General features: G+C 42.5%; 2 protein-coding genes across 2 annotated transcripts; both read left to right on the top strand.

Annotated features, from left to right (window-relative positions):
* Positions 1-328: 328 nt before the first annotated feature.
* On the top strand, positions 329-9,911 carry LOC144503978 (gamma-crystallin S-1-like). Its single transcript, XM_078229129.1, has 4 exons — positions 329-385; positions 4,131-4,244; positions 5,174-5,416; positions 9,636-9,911. Exons 1-4 carry the CDS (start codon positions 329-331, stop codon positions 9,909-9,911), a joined length of 690 nt encoding a protein of 229 aa, XP_078085255.1.
* Positions 9,912-10,623: 712 nt separating this feature from the next.
* On the top strand, positions 10,624-22,164 carry LOC144503979 (gamma-crystallin S-1-like). Its single transcript, XM_078229130.1, has 4 exons — positions 10,624-10,680; positions 14,424-14,537; positions 15,467-15,709; positions 21,889-22,164. The coding sequence occupies exons 1-4, from the start codon at positions 10,624-10,626 to the stop codon at positions 22,162-22,164; spliced, it is 690 nt and encodes a 229-aa protein (XP_078085256.1).
* The last annotated feature ends 330 nt before the right edge of the window (positions 22,165-22,494 follow it).

Here is a 22,494-nt window from a genome sequence, read left to right on the forward strand (position 1 = left end):
GTGTGGGAGAACCTTTGCTAATATTGCCTGGGATCACATTTACAGTTATTTTGCCGAGTGTAGAGTAAGAAAACTCAGCACGGACATGTTAAAGTCAAATCATGTTTATCTTTGGCAAAAGCTTTTGACAAAGGGTCACATGGACTCAAAACGTCAGTTATCTTCTTCCCTGCCAGACCTGATGAGATTTTCCAGCATTTTCTCTTTTCATTTCATGTTTATTTATTTTGTTTGGGCATTTATGATAAAATAGCGGATTGGATAGATGAGGGTCATGTGGTTAATGTGGATTTCTAAAGGACAATTGATAAACTGCCACATATTCGGCATGTCGGCAAAATTGAAGCTAATGAAATATGAGGGAAAGCAGCCACAAACTCACAAAGTTGGCTCAGTGACAGGAAACACGGAGTAATTGTGAATGATTACAGACAACCTGAAGCTATACAGTGGGTGTCCTGCATGGGAATCATAACTTCTAGCAAGAAACTATACTTTGTTTTACAGGGCACAATTTCAAAAGACGCTGCTGACAAAAAACGTGGAGGTATTTTAAACTGTGAGGAAGATACAGATAGACTTTAAGAACATAGAGAGAGGCTGGTGGAATGGGTGAACACATGGCCAAGACATTCAATGCAGAGAACTCTGAGTTGATTCATTTTGTTGGGAAGAGTGAATAGTGGCAATATAAAAGGAAGCACAATTCTGAAATGTTACACAAACTCACAGAGCTGGAGCCATATACACACACATCACTGAATTGAGCAAGTGGTTAAAAAGGCAGACGCGATCATTAGATTTCGAAAAAGAGGAATGGAAAATAAAGGCAAGAACTTTTTGATGAATTGTTATAAAGCACTGTTTGGGTCTGAACTGAATTCTTATTTCCAATTCTACATAGCGAATTTAGGATGAAGGTAAAAGTTGTAACAATGGTGCAGAAAAGATTCAGGAGAGTTGTTTCAGGCATGAGGGCCTTCAGTTGGGTGGATAGATTAGAGAAGCTGGGATTGTTCTCCTGACAGAAGAGAAGGTTCAGAGATGATTTGATGGGTGTGTTTAAAGTTCTGAGGAGTCTGGACAAATTAAATAGAAAGGTGCTGTTTCCTTTGGTGGATGGGTTGAGAAACAGAGGACAACCATTTAAGGTGATTGGTAAAAGGAAACCAACATGATGAAAAGCATCGTAAATATTGATCTGTTTTGCATTACTGGACAGCGTGTTAAAGGTTTCAAGAGAGAACTGTACAAGCACAGGAAGAGAAAAACTTTGCCATGCTTCATGGAATGAGTGAGGTTTGAGAACCATTCATGGTGCTCGAGCACCAACTGGCACCAATATGGTATCAAAATCTTTGGTGGTGGGTGATGCGCGATATAACACACGAGAGGCTGGATGTACTCGGGAAATAAAGGCTTTTATTGCCAACAATAACAGAGCTACTATATACAGTATATGATCCCAGACTAAAGGGTCACCAGGCAGAGCAGTGACCTTTATACCTCTCCCAGGAGGCGGAGCCAACTGGGGTGTACCATAGGACTATATTAACAGGTAGAACAGCCCAACCCTAACCCCAACAGTAAGATATCTACAGACTCATAGTACTGGCCAGACCATGGCTCAGCACTACCTGGTGGGAACCAACAATGGTTCACCACAGTGGGCAGTTCAATGACTGCATGAAATGAAGCAGAGATTAATGCCTATGTGTGTACGAGAGAGAGAGAGAGAGAGATTGAAAATGTAGCTGTACCAATGATTGAGGACCACCATTCCCCAGGTGTTAGAACTGGTACCATTAAATTATATTGTATACCAGTTAATTGGAAGAGAAAATAGAAACACAACTGGCTGAAATTTCAAATTGAATCAAGTTGTAATTGCAAATAATGAAGAACAAGTTGGTCACCTACAATGTCATGAGATTCGGGAAGTGTAATAAACATTGGAACTTTAAATTAACATAATGTAGCAGAGGAAAGGATCTGGGTGTATTGGTGAATGGCAGTGCTGTGTCATGCAAGTACATCTTGGGTTATATTGCACATGGAACTGAAGACAAATCACACTGGCTGGAATGTTCATGGTTTGCAGGAGCTGCCTGACAGGAACATAGGAATGGAGGTCATAGGAGCAGGAGTAGGTCATGATCTGAACATAAATAGTGTCATTGCCGATAGAAAGATACTGAATGATACTGGTGCAATTGAGAAAGTCTCAAAGTTGCAAATACTCACTTTGTAACACCCGTTGAATTGCAAACACATATGTAGTTTATAAATGCATGAAGCTGACCAATTGAGGGAAAAATGATCGCCTCTAGACATTTAATGGCACTGAATTAATAAACCACCATTGTTTTGGTGGCTTGTCCGAGTCTCTCTCCGTCTGAGGCATTAATATCTGAATTTTATTTTGTTATGGAATTCAATGCCTGATAAGGTGATGGAAAGTACTTCCATAGTAACCTTCAAGATCAGAGTGACACAGAGAAGCAGAATAAAAGGAGGAGGCTGTTTCGCCCCTCTGGCCAGTCCCACGTGGCTGCTCTGCACCCAATTGCCTTCACCCATTATCTCTCAATACCTTTCGTTAACAAGAATCTATCAATCTCAGAATTAACATTTACAATAATCTAACTGCAATTGCTGTTTGTGGAAGAGATTCCCAATCTTCAGTCACCCTGTCTGACTCATTTTTTGTCCATGTCTGAAACTCTCTCAATACAATATGTTCCATCTATTTGTCCCACCTTTTCTGAATATCTTGAAAAATTCAATCAAATCACCCCTTAACCATCTCAATTGAAGGAATTAAAATCCTGCTAAGTATAATATCTCCGGGAGCCCAGGAATATTTCTGATGAAATTATTATACAATCCCTTCAGGGCCAGTTCATTTCTCCTAGGATGTGGTGCTCAGATCATTCACAGTGGTCCATGTGAGGTTTAACTCAAGCTTTGTTAATATGGAGCATGACTTTTCCCCACTTTTATTTATACCCTCTGGATATAAAGACCATCATTCCATTGGCATTTTAATGTATTCTCTACCTGTTGATAAAAATTTAATGATCAAAAATATGGTTCCCAATTCTCCTTGGACTTCCGTTATTTCTAAATTTTTACCATATGGATCTCTACTTTCAGGTCCAAATTAAATCCCCTCACCTATATTGCCAATATTGAAATCCATTTGCCACAGGTTTTTCTATTTGCATAATCTATTAACTTGTATTTTCATGCTTCCATCAAGACTCCTTACAATAATGCCTATCTTGCTGTCATTGGTAAACTTGAATATGTGGCTTTCTATGTCATCATCTCGGCTGTTAATAAATACTGTGAATAATTGAGGGTTCAAAACAAATTAAGAGATACCATGAGGTAGATCTTATCATTCTGAAGAACTGCCCATTATCCCTTCCCTCTTCTCCTGCCATTCAGTCATTGCCAAAGCAGGTCAATAATTTGCCTTCCCTTGCCTGAACTTCAACTTCGGCGAACGGACTCTTTGAAGGGATTTTATTTAACGCTTTCTGGAAAACCAGATTGGTAAAATTCATCGATATTTCCCAGTCCATTATCTTAGTCCCAGTTTCAAAACATTCAGTCAGATTGGTCAGGTATGACCAATGGATTCATGATGGAGGCATCTCCAGCAGATGTGTTTGCTTGAGAATATCTTGGCATCCCAAAACTCCAGCATTCCACTCTTCAGACAAATAAATTACGCTGCTATGTCTCAAATCGCCATATTTATTTAATTAATTAATGTGTATATTCAATGACTATCTGTTGTGATATCAGATTGTTTAACTCGCTTAGCTATAAATTTGGTGTATTACATGTACTTTTTTCCAGTCCTTGTTTAACCTCTTGCCGAAGTGTGAGGAAAACCAGACACTTTAAAACTCAACAATCACCAGCAATGCCTCTGAACCTCAGTTCTCAGGCCTCACTGACTCTTGCTCCCTCTATCAGACCAATCCTGGTTCTCTAAAGAAGCGGAACAGCACATCTTCCCCCACTGCGCCAAATTCACTCACTTACCACATTTCCGGAGTTCAGTAAGTACTCTGTCCAGTTGAACTTCATGCTACTTGTTTTGTTTGATTTATCAGCAACTGATAAGCCAACAGAATAAAACGTTACGACCATTTAACCTCCAAGCAAAAGAAAAACTTTCACCAGCGACCGGGGATGAAGGAAATGAATGCAAGATGACAGTGCCCTCTGTATGGAATGTCCACTTGTACCAAATATCTGACTTAGCACTGTGTCCACAAAGCATTCTGTTGCTCAATGTTCCTTGAATAGGATCACTCCAGATCTCCTTTTCACCATCAATGATTATTTTTTAAACCACATTCTAAAAATGTCTTTGATCACGCTACCACTGGCCTTTCTATTTCTCTGTTTACTATTCCAAAATGCCTTCAGCTTAACTGAAACTTAGAAACTAATGAAAGGTCCCACACAACAAAGCGACACTGATTCAAATATGAATTCAATACGAACAATAAAATGTTAACAAATATCATCTATGAAATCAAATAGACACATGCAGTGATTAAAGCTTTATGGGCTTTGGAGCACAATGGGAAATCAGATAACACTGGCAGCCAATTATATAAAATGGTGTGAATAAAAAATAACTTGTTCAGGATATATACATCTGCCTTGTGGCCAATTCTGGAGTCTACCGCAATCATTACATGGACAAATCGGAAACACACCTGATTGAATGTGCAGCATTAACTGTTGGGGAATTTCAGTGTAAATACAGTATCAGGAACACAATGAATACCAATGTCCTTTTGCCTTATTGACCCAACAATTAAAATGAGGTGAAGGCAAAAAACATTCAATTATACATAGGTTAAAATGGTTTTCTTTAGTGTATGTGATGTGTTTTGTTGCTTTTGTGCTGAGTTCAAACTATTGCGATCATTAAAATAACAAAAGTACAGCCCAGGGAGGCAATTCTGTCCAACGTATAAATACCAAGCTGTGTGCAGCGGTGAAACATTCAGTCAGTTAGTCAGCTAACTCTGAGCTCAAAATGGGAAAGGCAAGGATAAATCTGAGATATTATATTATAGTAGAACACTTCTTGCCAGATTTGACAAGTTATTAACTAATTATTCGGCCATTTTATCCACAGATCATCTTTTACGAGGACAGGAACTTCCAGGGTCGGCACTATGAGTGCAGCACTGACTGTGCTGACCTGTCCCCTTACTTCAGTCGCTGTAACTCTGTCCGTGTGGACAGTGACTGGTGGGTGATGTATGAGAGACCCAATTACATGGGATACCAGTATGTTCTGAGCAGGGGAGATTATCCTGACTACCAGCGCTGGATGGGATTCAATGACAACATCAGGTCATGTCGCTCCTACCCAGACGTAAGTTTCCTTTGGTGACTTTTGCATGTAACCCGGATGGATGAGTGAAAAATGATAAGTAGTTGGGCAGTTGAGTTTCTTGATTTGAACTGAAGAAATCCTTAGCTGTTTTACCAATATTTTGTGTGTGGAGCATCTAAATATGCTTAATGTGAAAATGATAACTCATACAAATCATTTTCTCAAATGTATATGGGGGAGGGGGAACAGTCACAAGTCGTGGTGCACGTCGGCACCAAAGACATAGGTAAGAGAGGGGACGGGGATTTAAAACAGGAATTCAGGGAGCTAGGGTGGAAGCTGAGAGCCAGGACAAAACAGGTTGTCATCTCTGGTACGTTGCCGGTGCCACGGGATAGCGAGTTGAGGAACAGGGAGAGAGTGCAGTTAAACACATGGATGCAGGGATGGTGTAGGAGGGAGGGTTTCAGTTATGTGGATAATTGGAACACTTTCTGGGGAAGGTGGGACCTGTACCAACAGGATGAGGTGCACCTGAACCAGCGGGGCACCAATACCCTGGGAGGGAAATTTGCTACAGCTCTTCGGGGGGGTTTAAACTAATTTGTCAGGGGGATGGGAAAAGGAGTTGTAGTCCGGAGGTCAGTGAGTGTAGTGAGGTACTGGGAAGGGTATCATGGTCAAAGGTGGGTACCAGCAGACAAGAAGGTGGGTTGAAGTGTGTCTACTTCAATGCAAGGAGCATCCGAAATAAGGTAGGTGAATTTGGGGTGTGGATTGGCACTTGGGACTACGATGTTGTGGCCATTACGGAGACATGGATAGAACAAGGACAGGAATGGTTGTTGGAAATTCCGGGGTATAGATGTTTCAGTAAGTGTAGGGTAGCTGGTAAAAGAGGTGGAGGAGTGGCACTGTTAATCAAGGAGAGTGTAACGGCTGCAGAAAGGCATTTTGAAGGGGATCTGCCTACAGAGGTAATATGGGCTGAGGTTAGGAATAGGAAAGGAGCGGTCACGTTGTTAGGAGTTTACTATAGGCCCCCAAATAGTAATAGAGATGTGGAGCAAGAAATTGCTAAGCAGATTATGGATAGGTGTGGGGGTCACAGGGTAGTTGTCATGGGGGACTTTAACTTTCCAAATATTTATTGGAGCCTTTATAGGTCGAATAGCTCGGATGGGGCAGTTTTTGTGCAGTGTGTGCAGGAGGGGTTCCTGACACAATATGTGGATAAGCCGACAAGAGGTGGGGCCACATTGGATTTGGTAATGGGAAATGAGCCGGGCCAAGTGTTGGATTTGGTTGTGGGAGAGCACTTTGGAGATAGTGACCACAATTCAGTGTCTTTTGCTTTTGCAATGGAGAGGGAGAGGGAGAGGGCCATGCGGCAGGGCATAGTTTACAATTGGGGGAGAGGTAATTATGATGCAATCAGGTGGGAATTAGGAAGCATAGGATGGGAACAAAAATTGTCAGGGAAAGGCACTAATGAAAAGTGGAACTTTTTCAAGGAACAAATACTACGTGTCCTTGATAGGTATGTCCCTGCCAGGCAGAGAGGAAATGGCCGAGTGAGGGAACCATGGTTCACAAAAGAGGTGGAATGTCTTGTCAAGAGGAAGAAGGAAGCATATGGAAGGTTGAGAAGACAAGGTTCAGTTGGCTCGATGGAGGGTTACAAGTTAGCAAGAAATGAGCTGAAAAAGGGGCTTAGGAGAGCTAGGAGGGGGCATGAGAAGTCCTTGGCGGGTCGGATCAAGGAAAACCCCAAGGCTTTTTACTCTTATGTGAGGAATAATATGTGAGGGGCGGCACGGTAGCACAGTGGTTAGCACTGCTGCTTCACAGCTCCAGGGGCCTGGGTTCGATTCCCGGCTCGGGTCACTATCTGTGTGGAGTTTGCACATTCTCCTCGTGTCTGCGTGGGTTTCCTCTGGGTGCTCCGGTTTCCTCCCACAGTCCAAAGATGTGCGGGTTAGGTTGATTGGCCATGCTAAAAATTGCCCCTTAGTGTCCTGAGATGCATAGGTTATAGGGAATAGTGGGTAAAATATGTAGGGGTGTGGGGGTAGGGCCTGGGTGGGATTGTGGTCGGTGCAGACTCGATGGGCCGATTGGCCTCTTTCTGTGCTGTAGGGTTTCTATGATTCTATGATTCTATGAATAAAAGAATGACCAGGGTGAGGTTGGGGCCGGTCAAGGACGGCAGTGGGAATTTGTGCATGGAGTCAGAAGAGATAGGAGAGGTGATGAATGAATACTTTTCTTCGGTGTTCACCAAGGAGAGGGGCCATGTTTTTGAGGAAGAGAGGGTGTCACAGGCTGATAGGCTGGAGGAAGTAGATGTTCGGAGGGAAGATGTACGAGCAATTTTGAATAAACTGAAAGTTGATAAGTCCCCTGGGCCTGATGAAGTATATCCTAGGAGTCTTTGGGAGGAAAGGGATGAGATAGCAGAGCTTTTGGCATTGATCTTTGCGTCCTCACTGTCCACGGGGGTGGTGCCAGAGGACTGGAGAGTGGCGAATGTGGTTCCTCTGTTTAAGAAAGGGAATAGAAATGACCCTGGTAATTACAGGCCGGTTAGTCTTACTTCGGTGGTCGGTAAGTTGATGGAAAAGGTCCTCAGGGATAGGATTTACGACCATTTAGAAAGATGCAGCTTAATCCGGGATAGTCAGCACGGATTTGTGAAGGGCAAGTCTTGCCTCACAAATTCGATAGAATTTTTTGAGGAGGTAACTAAGTATGTAGATGAAGGTCGGGCAGTTGATGTCATATACATGGATTTTAGTAAGGCGTTTGACAAAGTCCCCCATGGTCGGCTTATGATGAAAGTGAGGAGGTGTGGGATAGAGGGAAAGTTGGCCGATTGGATAGGTAACTGGCTGTCTGACCGAAGACAGAGGGTGGTGGTCGATGGAAAATTTTCGGATTGGAGGCAGGTTGCTAGCGGTGTGCCGCAGGGTCCTCTGCTCTTTGTGATTTTTATTAATGACTTAGAGGAGGGGGCTGAAGGGTGGATCAGTAAATTTGCTGATGACACCAAGATTGGTGGAGTAGTGGATGAGGTGGAGGGCTGTTGTAGGCTGCAAAGAGACATAGATAGGATGCAAAGCTGGGCTGAAAAATGGCAAATGGAGTTTAACCCTGATAAATGTGAGGTGATTCATTTTGGTAGGACAAATTTAAATGTGGATTACAGGGTCAAAGGTAGGGTTCTGAAGACTGTGGAGGAACAGAGAGATCTTGGGGTCCATATCCACAGATCTCTAAAGGTTGCCAGTCAAGTGGATAGAGCTGTGAAGAAGGCCTATAGTGTGTTAGCTTTTATGAACAGGGGGTTGGAGTTTAAGAGCCGTGGGGTTATGCTGCAACTGTACAGGACCTTGGTGAGACCACATTTGGAATATTGTGTGCAGTTCTGGTCACCTCACTACAAGAAGGATGTGGAAGCGCTGGAAAGAGTGCAGAGGAGATTTACCAGGATGCTGCCTGGTTTGGAGGGTAGGTCATATGAGGAAAGGTTGAGGGAGCTAGGGCTGTTCTCTCTGGAGCGGAGGAGGCAGGGGGGAGACTTAATAGAGGTGTATAAAATGATGAAGGGGATAGATAGAGTGAACGTTCAAAGACTATTTCCTCGGGTGGATGGAGCTATTACAAGGGGGCATAACTATAGGGTTCGTGGTGGGAGATACAGGACGGATATCAGAGGTAGGTTCTTTACGCAGAGAGTGGTTGGGGTGTGGAATGGACTGCCTGCAGTGATAGTGGAGTCAGACACTTTAGAAACATTTAAGCGGTTATTGGATAGGCACATGGAGCACACCAGGATGATAGGGAGTGGGATAGCTTGATCTTGGTTTCAGATAAAGCTCGGCACAACATCGTGGGCCGAAGGGCCTGTTCTGTGCTGTACTGTTCTATGTTCTAATAGACATTCTATCCAATTGCAATATTCTATTACTCAGTGAGGTAGAAAGACCATCAGTTCCCAATGTGGAACAGAAATTAACATTAATATGAAAATAAATCTGTAAGGCCCAACTGGAATCCAGCCTGAAAATAATGTTCGAAAGAGTTCACCATTTTTTGTAACACTTTGAAGGAGGGATGCATGGGAATTTAGTCAACAGATAATGAATTCAATTGTTCAGTAATATCATTTGCAACTCTTCATATCCTCCCTGCTCCACAGAAGGCTGCCTTTCTAATTGTTAAGTCCATTACACATGTGGTGTTATTTCTATTCCAGTACCGAGGTGCAAACTACAGAATGAAGATTTACGAAAGGCCTGACTTTGGGGGACAGATGATGGAATTCATGGATGACTGTCCCTCTGTCTACAATCGTTTCCGTCACCGTGACATTCACTCCTCCCATGTGATGGACGGTTACTGGACCTTCTATGAACATCCCAACTACAGAGGCCGACAGTACTTCATGAGACCCGGTGAATACAAGAGATACAGTGACTGGGGCGGCGACAACCCAACTATCGGATCTTTCAGACGCATGAGAGAATTCTAGATTGTTCTTGATAAATGTGATTCCTCTTTGCTGAAATATTATTGAAAATAATAAAACCTCCTGTCATTCACAGTCAAGGTTTTCGTTTATTTGTGGATTGCTGTGGAGATCATTAGAAATTTCCTGGAACTGAATTCTCATCTTCGCCATTTTACACCTGTAATCTCAGCTCATGAATATATCTCATCGGCAAAATGCAGATTTCGGAATAAACCTTGTCCATATCGTTAATAATTTAATATATTGACTCAGTGAAATTGAGAGGTTCATCCGAGTCTTCCAACTCTCCATCAATATGGGAATGGTGCCAGAGAACTGGAACATTGAAATTGTTTTTACAGAAAAATAGTGTAAATCCAGCAGCTACGGTCTTGTCACCTTGTGGTGTGGGAGAACCTTTGCTAATATTGCCTGGGATCACATTTACAGTTATTTTGCCGAGTGTAGAGTAAGAAAACTCAGCACGGACATGTTAAAGTCAAATCATGTTTATCTTTGGCAAAAGCTTTTGACAAAGGGTCACATGGACTCAAAACGTCAGTTATCTTCTTCCCTGCCAGACCTGATGAGATTTTCCAGCATTTTCTCTTTTCATTTCATGTTTATTTATTTTGTTTGGGCGTTTATGATAAAATAGCGGATTGGATAGATGAGGGTCATGTGGTTAATGTGGATTTCTAAAGGACAATTGATAAACTGCCACATATTCGGCATGTCGGCAAAATTGAAGCTAATGAAATATGAGGGAAAGCAGCCACAAACTCACAAAGTTGGCTCAGTGACAGGAAACACGGAGTAATTGTGAATGATTACAGACAACCTGAAGCTATACAGTGGGTGTCCTGCATGGGAATCATAACTTCTAGCAAGAAACTATACTTTGTTTTACAGGGCACAATTTCAAAAGACGCTGCTGACAAAAAACGTGGAGGTATTTTAAACTGTGAGGAAGATACAGATAGACTTTAAGAACATATAGAGAGGCTGGTGGAATGGGTGAACGCATGGCCAAGACTTTCAATGCAGAGAACTCTGAGTTGATTCATTTTGTTGGGAAGAGTGAATAGTGGCAATATAAAAGGAAGCACAATTCTGAAATGTTACACAAACTCACAGAGCTGGAGCCATATACACACACATCACTGAATTGAGCAAGTGGTTAAAAAGGCAGACGCGATCATTAGATTTCGAAAAAGAGGAATGGAAAATAAAGGCAAGAACTTTTTGATGAATTGTTATAAAGCACTGTTTGGGTCTGAACTGAATTCTTATTTCCAATTCTGCATAGCGAATTTAGGATGAAGGTAAAAGTTGTAACAATGGTGCAGAAAAGATTCAGGAGAGTTGTTTCAGGCATGAGGGCCTTCAGTTGGGTGGATAGATTAGAGAAGCTGGGATTGTTCTCCTGACAGAAGAGAAGGTTCAGAGATGATTTGATGGATGTGTTTAAAGTTCTGAGGAGTCTGGACAAATTAAATAGAAAGGTGCTGTTTCCTTTGGTGGATGGGTTGAGAAACAGAGGACAACCATTTAAGGTGATTGGTAAAAGGAAACCAACATGATGAAAAGCATCGTAAATATTGATCTGTTTTGCATTACTGGACAGCGTGTTAAAGGTTTCAAGAGAGAACTGTACAAGCACAGGAAGAGAAAAACTTTGCCATGCTTCATGGAATGAGTGAGGTTTGAGAACCATTCATGGTGCTCGAGCACCAACTGGCACCAATATGGTATCAAAATCTTTGGTGGTGGGTGATGCGCGATATAACACACGAGAGGCTGGATGTACTCGGGAAATAAAGGCTTTTATTGCCAACAATAACAGAGCTACTATATACAGTATATGATCCCAGACTAAAGGGTCACCAGGCAGAGCAGTGACCTTTATACCTCTCCCAGGAGGCGGAGCCAACTGGGGTGTACCATAGGACTATATTAACAGGTAGAACAGCCCAACCCTAACCCCAACAGTAAGATATCTACAGACTCATAGTACTGGCCAGACCATGGCTCAGCACTACCTGGTGGGAACCAACAATGGTTCACCACAGTGGGCAGTTCAATGACTGCATGAAATGAAGCAGAGATTAATGCCTATGTGTGTGCGAGAGAGAGAGAGAGAGATTGAAAATGTAGCTGTACCAATGATTGAGGACCACCATTCCCCAGGTGTTAGAACCGGTACCATTAAATTATATTGTATACCAGTTAATTGGAAGAGAAAATAGAAACACAACTGGCTGAAATTTCAAATTGAATCAAGTTGTAATTGCAAATAATGAAGAACAAGTTGGTCACCTACAATGTCATGAGATTCGGGAAGTGTAATAAACATTGGAACTTTAAATTAACATAATGTAGCAGAGGAAAGGATCTGGGTGTATTGGTGAATGGCAGTGCTGTGTAATGCAAGTACATCTTGGGTTATATTGCACATGGAACTGAAGACAAATCACACTGGCTGGAATGTTCATGGTTTGCAGGAGCTGCCTGACAGGAACATAGGAATGGAGGACTTAGGAGCAGGAGTAGGTCATGATCTGAACATAAATAGTGTCATTGCCGATAGAAAGATACTGAATGATACTGGTGCAATTGAGAAAGTCTCAAAGTTGCAAATACTCACTTTGTAACACCCGTTGAATTGCAAACACATATGTAGTTTATAAATGCATGAAGCTGACCAATTGAGGGAAAAATGATCGCCTCTAGACATTTAATGGAACTGAATTAATAAACCACCGTTGTTTTGGTGGCTTGTCCGAGTCTCCCTCCGTCTGAGGCATTAATATTTGAATTTTATTTTGTTATGGAATTCAATGCCTGATAAGGTGATGGAAAGTACTTCCATAGTAACCTTCAAGATCAGAGTGACACAGAGAAGCAGAATAAAAGGAGGAGGCTGTTTCGCCCCTCTGGCCAGTCCCACGTGGCTGCTCTGCACCCAATTGCCTTCACCCATTATCTCTCAATACCTTTCGTTAACAAGAATCTATCAATCTCAGAATTAACATTTACAATAATCTAACTGCAATTGCTGTTTGTGGAAGAGATTCCCAATCTTCAGTCACCCTGTCTGACTCATTTTTTGTCCATGTCTGAAACTCTCTCAATACAATATGTTCCATCTATTTGTCCCACCTTTTCTGAATATCTTGAAAAATTCAATCAAATCACCCCTTAACCATCTCAATTGAAGGAATTAAAATCCTGCTAAGTATAATATCTCCGGGAGCCCAGGAATATTTCTGATGAAATTATTATACAATCCCTTCAGGGCCAGTTCATTTCTCCTAGGATGTGGTGCTCAGATCATTCACAGTGGTCCATGTGAGGTTTAACTCAAGCTTTGTTAATATGGAGCATGACTTTTCCCCACTTTTATTTATACCCTCTGGATATAAAGACCATCATTCCATTGGCATTTTAATGTATTCTCTACCTGTTGATAAAAATTTAATGATCAAAAATATGGTTCCCAATTCTCCTTGGACTTCCGTTATTTCTAAATTTTTACCATATGGATCTCTACTTTCAGCTCCAAATTAAATCCCCTCACCTATATTGCCAATATTGAAATCCATTTGCCACAGGTTTTTCTATTTGCATAATCTATTAATTTGTATTTTCATGCTTCCATCAAGACTCCTTACAATAATGCCTATCTTGCTGTCATTGGTAAACTTGAATATGTGGCTTTCTATGTCATCATCTCGGCTGTTAATAAATACTGTGAATAATTGAGGGTTCAAAACAAATTAAGAGATACCATGAGGTAGATCTTATCATTCTGAAGAACTGCCCATTATCCCTTCCCTCTTCTCCTGCCATTCAGTCATTGCCAAAGCAGGTCAATAATTTGCCTTCCCTTGCCTGAACTTCAACTTCGGCTAACGGACTCTTTGAAGGGATTTTATTTAACGCTTTCTGGAAAACCAGATTGGTAAAATTCATCGATATTTCCCAGTCCATTATCTTAGTCCCAGTTTCAAAACATTCAGTCAGATTGGTCAGGTATGACCAATGGATTCATGATGGAGGCATCTCCAGCAGATGTGTTTGCTTGAGAATATCTTGGCATCCCAAAACTCCAGCATTCCACTCTTCAGACAAATAAATTACGCTGCTATGTCTCAAATCGCCATATTTATTTAATTAATTAATGTGTATATTCAATGACTATCTGTTGTGATATCAGATTGTTTAACTCGCTTAGCTATAAATTTGGTGTATTACATGTACTTTTTTCCAGTCCTTGTTTAACCTCTTGCCGAAGTGTGAGGAAAACCAGACACTTTAAAACTCAACAATCACCAGCAATGCCTCTGAACCTCAGTTCTCAGGCCTCACTGACTCTTGCTCCCTCTATCAGACCAATCCTGGTTCTCTAAAGAAGCAGAACAGCACATCTTCCCCCACTGCGCCAAATTCACTCACTTACCACATTTCCGGAGTTCAGTAAGTACTCTGTCCAGTTGAACTTCATGCTACTTGTTTTGTTTGATTTATCAGCAACTGATAAGCCAACAGAATAAAACGTTACGACCATTTAACCTCCAAGCAAAAGAAAAACTTTCACCAGCGACCGGGGATGAAGGAAATGAATGCAAGATGACAGTGCCCTCTGTATGGAATGTCCACTTGTACCAAATATCTGACTTAGCACTGTGTCCACAAAGCATTCTGTTGCTCAATGTTCCTTGAATAGGATCACTCCAGATCTCCTTTTCACCATCAATGATTATTTTTTAAACCACATTCTAAAAATGTCTTTGATCACGCTACCACTGGCCTTTCTATTTCTCTGTTTACTATTCCAAAATGCCTTCAGCTTAACTGAAACTTAGAAACTAATGAAAGGTCCCACACAACAAAGCGACACTGATTCAAATATGAATTCAATACGAACAATAAAATGTTAACAAATATCATCTATGAAATCAAATAGACACATGCAGTGATTAAAGCTTTATGGGCTTTGGAGCACAATGGGAAATCGGATAACACTGGCAGCCAATTATATAAAATGGTGTGAATAAAAAATAACTTGTTCAGGATATATACATCTGCCTTGTGGCCAATTCTGGAGTCTACCGCAATCATTACATGGACAAATCGGAAACACACCTGGTTGAATGTGCAGCATTAACTGTTGGGGAATTTCAGTGCAAATACAGTATCAGGAACACAATGAATACCAATGTCCTTTTGCCTTATTGACCCAACAATTAAAATGAGGTGGAGGCAAAAAACATTCAATTATACATAGGTTAAAATGGTTTTCTTTAGTGTATGTGGTGTGTTTTGTTGCTTTTGTGCTGAGTTCAAACTATTGCGATCATTAAAATAACAAAAGTACAGCCCAGGGAGGCAATTCTGTCCAACGTATAAATACCAAGCTGTGTGCAGCGGTGAAACATTCAGTCAGTTAGTCAGCTAACTCTGAGCTCAAAATGGGAAAGGCAAGGATAAATCTGAGATATTATATTATAGTAGAACACTTCTTGCCAGATTTGACAAGTTATTAACTAATTATTCGGCCATTTTATCCACAGATCATCTTTTACGAGGACAGGAACTTCCAGGGTCGGCACTATGAGTGCAGCACTGACTGTGCCGACCTGTCCCCTTACTTCAGTCGCTGTAACTCTGTCCGTGTGGACAGTGACTGGTGGGTGATGTATGAGAGACCCAATTACATGGGATACCAGTATGTTCTGAGCAGGGGAGATTATCCTGACTACCAGCGCTGGATGGGATTCAATGACAACATCAGGTCATGTCGCTCCTACCCATACGTAAGTTTCCTTTGGTGACTTTTGCATGTAACCCGGATGGATGAGTGAAAAATGATAAGTAGTTGGGCAGTTGAGTTTCTTGATTTGAACTGAAGAAATCCTTAGCTGTTTTACCAATATTTTGTGTGTGGAGCATCTAAATATGCTTAATGTGAAAATGATAACTCATACAAATCATTTTCTCAAATGTATATGGGGGAGGGGGAACAGTCACAAGTCGTGCTGCACGTCGGCACCAAAGACATAGGTAAGAGAGGGGATGGGGATTTAAAACAGGAATTCAGGGAGCTAGGGTGGAAGCTGAGAGCCAGGACAAAACAGGTTGTCATCTCTGGTACGTTGCCGGTGCCACGGGATAGCGAGCTGAGGAACAGGGAGAGAGTGCAGTTAAACACATGGATGCAGGGATGGTGTAGGAGGGAGGGTTTCAGCTATGTGGATAATTGGAACACTTTCTGGGGAAGGTGGGACCTGTACCAACAGGACGGAGTGCACCTGAACCAGCGGGGCACCAATACCCTGGGAGGGAAATTTGCTACAGCTCTTCGGGGGGGGTGGCGGGGGTGGGGGGGGGAGGGGGGGGGAGGGGGTTTAAACTAATTTGTCAGGGGGATGGGAAAAGGAATTGTAGTCCGGAGGTCAGTGAGTGTAGTGAGGTACTGGGAACGGTATCATGGTCAAAGGTGGGTACCAGCAGACAAGAAGGTGGGTTGAAGTGCGTCTACTTCAATGCAAAGAGCATCCAAAATAAGGTAGGTGAATTTGGGGCGTGGATTGGCACTTGGGACTACGATGTTGTGGCCATTACGGAGACATGGGTAGAACAAGGACAGGAATGGTTGTTGGAAGTTCCGGGGTATATATGTTTCAGTAAGTGTAGGGTAGCTGGTAAAAGAGGTGGAGGAGTGGCACTGTTAATCAAGGAGAGTCTAACGGCTGCAGAAAGGCATTTTGAAGGGGATCTGCCTACAGAGGTAATATGGGCTGAGGTTAGGAATAGGAAAGGAGCGGTCACGTTGTTAGGAGTTTACTATAGGCCCCCAAATAGTAATAGAGATGTGGAGCAAGAAATTGCTAAGCAGATTATGGATACGTGTGGGGGTCACAGGGTAGTTGTCATGGGGGACTTTAACTTTCCAAATATTGATTGGAGCCTTTATAGGTCGAATAGTTCGGATGGGGCAGTTTTTGTGCAGTGTGTGCAGGAGGGGTTCCTGACACAATATGTGGATAAGCCGACAAGAGGTGGGGCCACATTGGATTTGGTAATGGGAAATGAACCGGGCCAAGTGTTGGATTTGGTTGTGGGAGAGCACTTTGGAGATAGTGACCACAATTCAGTGTCTTTTGTTATTGCAATGGAGAGGGATAGGGCCATGCGGCAGGGCATAGTTTACAATTGGGGGAGAGGTAATTATGATGCAATCAGGTGGGAATTAGGAAGCATAGGATGGGAACAAAAATTGTCAGGGAAAGGCACTAATGAAAAGTGGAACTTTTTCAAGGAACAAATACTGCGTGTCCTTGATAGGTATGTCCCTGCCAGGCAGAGAGGAAATGGCCGAGTGAGGGAACCATGGTTCACAAAAGAGGTGGAATGTCTTGTCAAGAGGAAGAAGGAAGCATATGTAAGGTTGAGAAAACAAGGTTCAGTTGGCTCGATGGAGGGTTACAAGTTAGCAAGAAATGAGCTGAAAAAGGGGCTTAGGAGAGCTAGGAGGGGGCATGAGAAGTCCTTGGCGGGTCGGATCAAGGAAAACCCCAAGGCTTTTTACTCTTATGTGAGGAATAAAAGAATGACCAGGGTGAGGTTGGGGCCGGTCAAGAACGGCAGTGGGAATTTGTGCATGGAGTCAGAAGAGATAGGAGAGGTGATGAATGAATACTTTTCTTCGGTGTTCACCAAGGAGAGGGGCCATGTTTTTGAGGAAGAGAGGGTGTCACAGGCTGATAGGCTGGAGGAAGTAGATGTTCGGAGGGAAGATGTACTAGCAATTTTGAATAAACTGAAAGTTGATAAGTCCCCTGGGCCTGATGAAATATATCCTAGGAGTCTTTGGGAGGAAAGGGATGAGATAGCAGAGCTTTTGGCATTGATCTTTGCGTCCTCACTGTCCACGGGGGTGGTGCCAGAGGACTGGAGAGTGGCGAATGTGGTTCCTCTGTTTAAGAAAGGGAATAGAAATGACCCTGGTAATTACAGGCTGGTTAATCTTACTTCGGTGGTCGGTAAGTTGATGGAAAAGGTCCTCAGGGATAGGATTTACGACCATTTAGAAAGATGCAGCTTAATCCGGGATAGTCAGCACGGATTTGTGAAGGGCAAGTCTTGCCTCACAAATTCGATAGAATTTTGTGAGGAGGTAACTAAGTATGTAGATGAAGGTCGGGCAGTTGATGTCATATACATGGATTTTAGTAAGGCGTTTGACAAAGTCCCCCATGGTCGGCTTATGAAGAAAGTAAGGATGTGTGGGATAGAGGGAAGTTTGGCCGATTGGATAGGTAACTGGCTATCTAACAGAAGACAGAGGGTGGTGGTGGTGGATGGAAAATTTTCGGACTGGAAACCGGTTACCAGCGGAGTGTCACAGGGATCAGTGCTTGGTCCTCTGCTATTTGTCATTTTTATAAATGACTTGGAGGAGGGGGCTGAAGGGTGGATCAGTAAATTTGCTGATGACACCAAGATTGGTGGTGTAGTGGATGAGGTGGAGGGCTGTTGTAGGCTGCAAAGAGATATAGATAGGATGCAGAGCTGGGCTGAAAAATGGCAAATGGAGTTTAACCCTGACAAATGCGAGGTGATTCATTTTGGTAGGACAAATTTAAATGTGGATTATAGGGTCAAAGGTAGGGTTCTGAAGAATGTGGAGGAACAGAGAGATCTTGGGGTTCATATCCATAGATCTCTGAAGGTTGCCGCTCAAGTGGATAGAGCCGTGAAGAAGGCCTATAGTGTGTTGGCGTTCATTAACAGGGGGGTTGAGTTTAAGAGCCGTGGGGTTATGCTGCAACTGTACAGGACCTTGGTGAGACCACATTTGGAATATTGTGTGCAGCTCTAGTCACCTCATTATAAGAAGGATGTGGAGACACTGGAAAGAGTGCAAAGGAGATTTACCAGGATGCTGCCTGGTTTGGAGGGTAGGTCTTATGAGGAAAGGTTGAGGGAACTTGGGCTTTTCTCTTTGGAGCGGAGGAGGTTGAGAGGAGACTTGATAGAGGTTTATAAGATGATGAGGGGGACAGATAGAGTGAACGTTCAAAGACTATTTCCTCGGGTGAATGGAGTGGTAACTAGGGGGCATAACTATAGGGTTCATGGTGGGAGATATAGGAAGGATGTCCGAGGTAGGTTTTTTACTCAGAGAGTGGTTGGGGTGTGGAATGGACTGCCTGCAGTGAGAGTGGAGTCAGAAACTTTAGGAACATTTAAGAAGCTATTGGATAGGCACATGGAGTACTTCGGGATGATAGGGAGGAAATAGCTTGATCTGGGTTTCAGACAAAGCTCAGCACAACAACGTGGGCCGAAGGGCCTGTGCTGTGCTGTACTGTTCTATGTTCTATATGTACAATTAATTATACTTAAATATTAAAACCATGAAACCTACAGCAAAAAACAAGGATTGTAAGAAAAGGGAGAACCAGCCGTGGATAACGAAGGAAATAAAGGAGAGTATTAAAATAAAAACAGCTGCGTACAGAGTGGCCAAAAATAGTGGAGAAACAAGTGATTGGGAAAAATTTAAGAAACAACAAAGAGAGACTAAGAAAGCGATCAAGAAAGGAAGGATAGACTATGAAGCTAGGCTAGCAATTAATATAAAAAATGATAGTAAAAGTTTTTATAAATATATAAAAAGGAATAGAGTGGCTAGAGTGAATGTTGGACCCTTGGAGGACGAGAGGGGGGAGTTAATAGTGGGAAATGAGGATATGGCTGAGTCTTTAAATCAGTTTTTTGTGTCGGTCTTCACGGTGGAGGACACAAATAGTTTGCCAAATATTAACGATAGAGGGTTGGCAGCAGGAGAAATACTTAATACAATTAATGTTACCAGAGAGGCAGTGCTGGGTAGACTAATGGGACTGAAGGTGGATAAGTCCCCGGGTCCGGATGGAATGCATCCCAGGGTATTGAAAGAAATGTCAGAGGTAATAGTGGATGCGTTAGTGATTATTTATCAAAACTCGTTGCATTCTGGGGTAGTGCCGGTTGATTGGAAAACGGCTAATGTTACGCCGCTGTTTAAAAAAGGAAGGAGACAAAAGGCGGGTAACTATAGGCCGGTCAGCTTAACGTCTGTAGTAGGGAAAATGCTGGAATCCATTATTAAAGAGGAGATAGCAGGGCATCTGGATAGAAATGGTTCGATCAATCAGACGTAGCATGGATTCATGAGGGGAAAGTCGTGCTTGACGAACATGTTGGATTTTTATGAAGATGTGACTAGGGCGGTTGATGGAGGAGAACCGGTGGATGCGGTGTTTTTGGATTTCCAAAAGGCGTTTGATAAGGTGCCCCATAAAAGGCTGCTGAAGAAGATTAGGGCACACGGAGTTGGGGGTAGTGTGTTAAAGTGGATTGGGGACTGGCTATCCGACAGGAAGCAAAGAGTCGGAATAAATGGGTGTTTTTCCGGTTGGAGGAAGGTAACTAGTGGCGTGCCGCAGGGAACGGTACTCGGGCCGCAACTATTTACCATTTATATAGATGATCTGGAGGAGGGGACGGAGTGTAGGGTAACGAAGTTTGCAGACGACACAACGATAAGTGGAAAAGTGAATCGTGTGGAGGACGGAGAAGATCTGCAGAGAGATTTGGACAGGCTGAGTGAGTGGGCGAGGATATGGCAAATGGAGTATAACGTTGATAAATGCGAGGTTATACACTTTGGAGGAAATAATAACAAATGGGATTACTATCTCAATGGAAACAAATTAAAACATGCTACCGTGCAAAGGGACCTGGGGGTCCTTGTGCATGAGACGCAAAAGCCCAGTCTGCAGGTACAACAGGTGATCAAGAAGGCAAATGGGATGTTGGCCTCTATTGCGAAGGGGATAGAATATAAAAGCAGGGATGTCTTGATGCACCTGTACAGGGCATTGGTGAGGCCGCAGCTGGAATACTGTGTGCAGTATTGGTCCCCTTATATGAGGAAGGATATATTGGCATTGGAGGGAGTGCAGAGAAGGTTCACCCCCAGGTTGATACCGGAGATGAGGGGTTTGGATTATGAGGAGAGGCTGAGGAGATTGGGTTTGTACTCGTTGGAGTTTAGAAGGATGAGGGGGGATCTTATGGAGACTTATAAGATAATGCGGGGGCTGGATAGGGTGGAGGCAGAGAGATTCTTTCCAATTAGTAAGGAAGTTAAAACTAGAGGACACAGCCTCAAAATAAAGGGGGGTCGGTTTAAGACAGAGTTGAGAAGGAACTTCTTCTCCCAGAGGGTGGTGAATCTCTGGAATTCTCTGCCCACTGAGGTGGTGGAGGCTACCTCGCTGAATATGTTTAAAGCGCGGATGGATGGATTCCTGATCGGTAAGGGAATTAAGGGTTATGGGGATCAGGCGGGTAAGTGGTACTGATCCACGTCAGATCAGCCATGATCTTATTGAATGGCGGGGCAGGCTCGAGGGGCTAGATGGCCTACTCCTGCTCCTATTTCTTATGTTCTTATGTTCTTATGTTCTTATACATGGGTTGAAAGTGTAAAGAGAAAACAATAATATTATTAGAAGTTGGTTTGCATTATGCAACTATTTAGAGCTAAAAGCCCTGGAGTTGCTGGTTTGATTGTAAGTATACTCTTTTTAATGAGATTGAAAATGTTAGGCCTTATTAATAGACATTCTATCCAATTGCAATATTCTATTACTCAGTGAGGTAGAAAGACCATCAGTTCCCAATGTGGAACAGAAATTAACATTAATATGAAAATAAATCTGTAAGGCCCAACTGGAATCCAGCCTGAAAATAATGTTCGAAAGAGTTCACCATTTTTTGTAACACTTTGAAGGAGGGATGCATGGGAATTTAGTCAACAGATAATGAATTCAATTGTTCGGTAATATCATTTACGACTCTTCATTTATTCCCTGCTCCACAGAAGGCTGCCTTTCTAATTGTTAAGTCCATTACACATGTGGTGTTATTTCTATTCCAGTACCGAGGTGGCAACTACAGAATGAAGATTTACGAGAGGCCTGACTTTGGGGGACAGATGATGGAATTCATGGATGACTGTCCCTCTGTCTACGATCGTTTCCGTCACCGTGACATTCACTCCTCCCATGTGATGGACGGTTACTGGACCTTCTATGAACATCCCAACTACAGAGGCCGACAGTACTTCATGAGACCCGGTGAATACAAGAGATACAGTGACTGGGGCGGCTACAACTCAACTATCGGATCTTTCAGACGCATGAGAGAATTCTAGATTGTTCTTGATAAATGTGATTCCTCTTTGCTGAAATATTATTGAAAATAATAAAACCTCCTGTCACTCACAGTCAAGGTTTTCATTTATTTGTGGATTGTTGTGGAGATCATTAGAAATTTCCTGGAACTGAATTCTCATCTTCGCCATTTTACACCTGTAATCTCAGCTCATGAATATATCTCATCGGCAAAATGCAGATTTCGGAATAAACCTTGTCCATATCGTTAATAATTTAATATATTGACTCAGTGAAATTGAGAGGCTCATCCGAGTCTTCCAACTCTCCATAAATATGGGAATGGTGCCAGAGAACTGGAACATTGAAAT

This window comes from Mustelus asterias, chromosome 14, assembly GCF_964213995.1.
Source record: "Mustelus asterias chromosome 14, sMusAst1.hap1.1, whole genome shotgun sequence".
Lineage (NCBI taxonomy): Eukaryota > Metazoa > Chordata > Chondrichthyes > Carcharhiniformes > Triakidae > Mustelus > Mustelus asterias.